This window comes from Antrostomus carolinensis, unplaced genomic scaffold (genome assembly GCF_000700745.2).
Source record: "Antrostomus carolinensis isolate BGI_N321 unplaced genomic scaffold, ASM70074v2 scaffold21185, whole genome shotgun sequence".
Classification (NCBI taxonomy): Eukaryota; Metazoa; Chordata; class Aves; order Caprimulgiformes; family Caprimulgidae; genus Antrostomus; species Antrostomus carolinensis.
Genome location: NW_010314552.1, coordinates 502 through 6,260, shown reverse-complemented (window position 1 = coordinate 6,260; position 5,759 = coordinate 502). Strand labels below are relative to the sequence as shown.

The following is a 5,759-nucleotide window of genomic DNA, read 5'->3' as shown; positions in this document are numbered from 1 at the left end:
AAAGAGTGTCTGGTTTAAAAGTTGGAGCTTGGCAAAAAATATTATTTTTTTTCAGCTCCTGGAGCTTTCTTCCCATTCAGCTCTGAGCATGCAAACTATCACTTACAAGCGAGTACTTTAAACTTCCATGACATCACCCATCTCAGAGTCAGAGTACAGATAAGATACTATTTTCTTAAAAGTTCTTTCTGATTTTCTCTGCCCTCTCCTCTTCCTCCAAAATGAGAATGTCATCATGAGAATGTCATTGAAGTTACTTAATTCAAGTAACAAAGCCCTAAGACAACTGATAGTACTGAAGTTTTCATACAGGTGATTGAAACATAACTTACCAATTAGCTCTTGGCAGTCCTTATGAATTACACTCTGCTCTGGTAGGTCTAAAGAGCCATCCCAGGATGCCAGGCTGTCCCCCTTTCCTACAACATTAAGTGCAATCTGAAAACAAAAACATTTTAGTATCCTTTTGTAGTTACCCAATTATTGAGCTCAATGAAGAGGAATATCCTAAAACTGAATCAACATACATGCATATTAAAATTCCAGTACTACATCTCTTCTGTATAGATGCCTCATAATTAAATAATTTACCTCAAATTAAACAGAACTTCAAGTATTTCCTGCTTCTTGATTTAAGCTTGTATTTACCTTCCAGACTTTGGCCCTCAGATCAGCAGGCAATTGCCTTCCTTGAATGATGCTCCTCACAGTTTCAAGATCACAGCCTCCTTCTTCTAGAGCGTCTGCAAGATCTTTTTCCCTATAATAATGATACATGTGCTTTTAAAAAATGAATGATACAATATTTTCTGATGTTTATCTATTAAAGAGATGCAGATTGGAGGCTACTATCAGGCAAAACTGGCACATATGTAAAGATATATTATAAGACAATTTGACAATTACTGAAAATATGTATTAAAAAAAGAATAAATAACATTTTGCAAAAAGATGTTTATTCAACTTCTAATTCCATGTAATTTACATATGAGAAAAAAAAAGTTCAGAGCATTTTTTGTTCGCTTTCATGAAGTTGCAGTGTTGCAAAATGTATCACAAAAATGCAAATTTAGTTGTCATTTACAACTTAGATACACAGCAAATTTTCACACACAGTACATTCAAAGCAAACACTACACCTAAATTAAATGGCAGAGTTCTTTTACATAAAACATTACATGACCTAGAAAACAGCAAACTTATTTCAAGGGTTTAGAACAGTCAGATTTTAACCCTATTTTTGCCTGAAATGGGAAAGGACCTTTTAGTCGAGCTCAGGTTTACTTAACCACAAAGTTCTAGTAACGTAAGTGTAGACATGTGCACAAGACTGAATTAAAACATACAAAAATCTTAGTAATAGCGTAGAAAGTAGCAAAATACACAAGACAGTCGAACAGTAATGATATTTTAAGTTGCTGTAGTAAGACAACAAACATTTACAAGCGCTCCAGGTAAGGTGGTAAGCATTCAGAAATGATTACTTTGCAATCTCTCTGATCACTTCTGTAGACTCTCTCAACAGTTCCATGCTGTCAACAATGAAAGAACCACATCTGATGATTTCAGAAGTTTCAGTATTATGTGGCAAAACACCAGGTTCACTGGAAAAATAGCAATGGCAGTGATACATAGGTCCTGCAGGCAAAACTTCTCCCTCACTGTATCCTCTTAACTGTTCTCCACTAGCTCTGACACGCACCTTAAGAAAGGCTTTGCTTCATACACCTGGGGACTTAAACACACAGCCAGGAGGTTTATAGCCAGCAAAAAACATGAGAGTGTAATTGTGCATTCAGGACAGACTCAAGTATGAAGATGCATTCTCCTTGTGAACTACACATCTCTCCATACATGTGTAATAACAGATGTTAAAGTGTTAACAGCACAATTCCCAACTAATCCACTTGTTACATACTACGTAGTTAATTCCCAACACCCATGGAAAAAGGATGTCAGCTGTTGAGCTCTCTCTGCTTCTTTAATTTGCATATATCCACAACTAACTACTTTATATCAAGCTTCTCAAGTTTGGTCTTCTGAAAGCTTAACACCCAAATTTCTCATTTCCTAAACACCAGTCTTTTTGATACACAGATTAAGATCTCAATCCTGTAAGAAGGTGTACATATACTTAACAATAAGCAATGGGCTAGCCTTACTTAAGGCTACTCAAAGTATTTACGAGTTGGCAGAGTAAGCATTTTCCTTGCATTGTACCAGACAGTTTCTTTGCCTGTACTTTTTGGTAACACTTTAAATCATATTTCAAATACACACGGGGGCACAACAAATAGTTGGCTTTCTTCGAGTAAATTTGCAAATCTGGATGAAAGAAAGTACAGTTTACAAAGAGACTGACTTGCCTTGTTCTCTTATATTTTTTGGTATTTAAAAAAAAATCCCAAAGCCTACTTGTTATAAAACTACAGGCTGCAGGGGTGAATATCCCTTTCCTGAGACAGAAATGAGGGTGGAAAAAATACACAAGCACACTTGCACACCCGTCATCTACCCTGTTGTCCGACTGTGTACATAACAATTAATGCTGGAAAAATCAAACCACCAGATCTGTTCCCCCTGAATAAAAACCAAGTATTTCCAGGACATTTACACACAGACACCTAGCACTCAGCAGAACTGCATGAACTCTGTCCCACCACAGAAAACTATCTCTATAAAAGCTTCTTTCCACCTCCCCCATAAATATGCTTTTATATAATCTAGTTACTCAGGCTCCTACTTTTAATTTAGGACTGACTACCAGGAAAAAGCCTCAACAAGAGCTATATTAAATGAGAAGTAATGAGGAATGTTTGTTCTCTATTGAAAACAAACAAACAAAAATCAATCCCTCACATTTACTTCAAAATCTCCATTGTATTCAGAACACAATTGAATATTCTTTTTTTTTTTTTCCCCCCACAAAGGAATTCTGGAGAAAAACATTAATTCCCTGACATTTTTACCTCCATCTGTTCCTCAAGTGTGTTAATTTTTACATTTAACTCCAAAGGATATTTTTGTTCATAGGCTTTCAGAAGAAATATCATGGCTCCAAGCACTAATAAGCCAGATTTTCTGTGCTCAGATAAAGTGTATGTACTAGTTTTGTCACCCTATTGTCTGAAACAGTTGGAGTGTATTTTGGGACCCATAAGATGAATGATTCCAATGCAAAGTTTAATGCACATGAATGATTCCATCTGTGGTTAAGAGTTATATTTAGTTATTATTTCAGGTCTTAACTTTCTAAGTACAGATCTTAAAATAAAAATACTACTCGATCAAGTTCCCTGAAGCTTGAGTATTAAACAGACATCTGCAGAAAAGTTTTATAAATTATCACAGAATCACAGAATGGTTTGGGTTGGAAGGGACCTTAAAGTTCCAACCATCCAGTTCCAACCCCCCTGCCATGAGCAGGGACACCTTCCACTAGATCAGCTTGCTCAAAGCCTCATCCAGCCTGGCCTTAAACACTTCCAGGGAGGGGACATTATTTCATTACTGTTTGTAATTACCTGAACAAGAAAACTTAAGTTCAAGTCACTTATTTCCTTGATAAATAAGGAGAGAAAAAACTGTAACTTCCAATTGCAAACATTTTAACTAAGAAAAGTCCAGCTTGTTTGTGTCTATACATTCTACTTAAGTATTGTACTGACTAAAATTAGGGTTAAAGTAATCAATAACTTCCAATTGCAAACATTTTAACTAAGAACAGTTTGTGTCTATACATTCTACTGAAGTATTGTACTGACTAAAATTAGGGTTAAAATAATCAAATAAGTAGACAAAAAAAAAAAAAAAAGAAAGATTTTAATCACAGCTTGAAAGCAGCCCAACTCCTTTGTGTTTCACAGTATTCTTTGCTTTGGACACAGGTATGTCTTCCAAATATAATACATGTAGCGATTTCTCAAATTAATATTGGAGAATATGCCAAATAGCTAAAAAGAAATATTTAATAAACAAGGTCTGACAGATTTTTCTCATTTTTAAATCAAAACTGCTGATAAACTTCCAACTTCCTGTATTTACTGAAGAAAAAGCTGACATTTTTTCAGGTACTCCATACAGTAAGTTTTGAGAGGTGGGGGTACTGTTTTTTTGTTTTGTTTTGTTTTTTTAAAGTTGTCTTGTACAGTGGCAAATTTCCCTGGTTTTTGTTAAGCAAAACACCAAGCAGTCAGTACAGGTGTTGAGGGTTTTAACTCATCACCAGTTTGCGTGCACTCAAGTCACTTACACCAGCACTGCACGTCAAGTTGACATAGGAAAAGTAAAAAGGTCATTTTGTGTTAATAAGCATGTCTAGATTCTACACACTCAATGTGCTGTCACAGCCTCTGAACACAAAATTATATCAGCCTTTGAATCCCTCCAAGGAACTGAAGGGAGGACGAGGAGTCAGCAGTGCCAGTTGTGTTGCCAAGACAGTTCACGTGTACACACACACCAGTTTATGTTTCTGCTGGGTTTTTTTTTAAACACAAAACGTTATCACACAACCCTATATACTTCAAAACTAATATAATATAGTAATTTACACCAAAAAGCTCATTCAAAAGATACACACTATGCTTAGAAAACCAACAACTGTTCAACAGCATTCAGATATGTATACGAGACAACAGTTTAAATCAATAAATGAAAAACAAGAAATCACTGAAACACGCTTTAAAAAAAAAAAAAAACAAAACACAACAAAGCACCAAAATACAACAACAAAACCAAAAAACTGTGTGAAATTTCTCAACAAGCAATAAGGAACACAACTTTATGTTATTCACAGTGTACAGGCTCTAGTAACAGGATGCATCCTGGCATACTAATGTAGCAAATAAGCATAAATCTCTTTAACTACTTCCATAGAGACTTACAAAATCCTTTCTAACAAATGCCTTCAAGTTTGCCTTTTCCAGTAGTACCAGCATATCAAATTTACTATAGTTACATTTTGAAGCTGCCAGTCAGAGTGGTAACAACGCAGGCTGTGCCTTGATATACGTCTGGAAACCACGCTTGTGTCTTGCTCTTAACCAGGAATTTTAGCAGATTGTAATAAACATTAATTAACTTTAATTAATTAATTAATTAACTTTAAACATTAATAATGAAAGAATTTCAAAGTGGTTTTTTTCAGAGATATTTCAACGTGCTTCTTACTCAGTGTCCAGGGTTATATTCCAAAGTGTCAAGACCACGCCACCAATGAGTCAGACCTTAACTTTGTAATTATATGTGCCAACAGTCAGGTCTGCATTTAGAAATAACGCTTATGCAACATGGTACTTATAGAAAGTGCTTTGTAAGTTTTGAAGCTGTAACTAAAACCAAAAAAAAAAAGGCTAAAAAACTACATTAACTCATTTTCATTTGCTAGTAAATGATACTGAGTTGTTACAGCCAAGAGCTCCATTTGTAGAACCAGCCTAGGCAAAGAACAGGTACCAGCTACACCTGCACATGTGTCAATTCTGGCTTCTTTACAGCGAGATAAAGAAAGAAAGCTCAGCATAGGTAGCAAGAAACTTTGAATCCATCACATAAAATAAAGCACAGAAGGAAAAACATCAGATTGGCAATGATGACAAAAAGCAGGTCTGTAAGGTAATTGTTTGAAAAGCGTGTACATGAAAAGGACAAAGAGCAACGCTGTGACACAGAACCATAGGGGAAAAAAAGTCACACGCAAGGCAGAAGCGCAAAGAGAAAAAGTGAGGATGCACAGGAATGGAGATGTGGAGTGCAGT

At 35.6% G+C, this 5,759-nt stretch overlaps 1 protein-coding gene across 2 annotated transcripts in view; it reads right to left on the bottom strand.

Annotated features, from left to right (window-relative positions):
* The window catches only part of TBC1D23 (TBC1 domain family member 23), a 28,558-nt gene extending 23,084 nt beyond the window's left edge, over nt 1–5,474 (bottom strand). Inside the window, exons 1-3 of one of the 2 annotated variants that reach the window (XM_010167690.2) lie at nt 5,467–5,474; nt 649–760; nt 333–438 (exon numbers count right to left, since the gene is read on the bottom strand). In XM_010167690.2, the coding sequence (XP_010165992.1) occupies nt 333–438; nt 649–760; nt 5,467–5,474 (226 nt within the window). Of the gene's footprint in view, nt 1–332; nt 439–648; nt 761–1,484; nt 1,532–5,466 lie in introns of those variants that run through there. The other variant, XM_029084895.1, reaches the window with a different exon arrangement.
* Between the last annotated feature and the right edge of the window lie 285 nt (nt 5,475–5,759).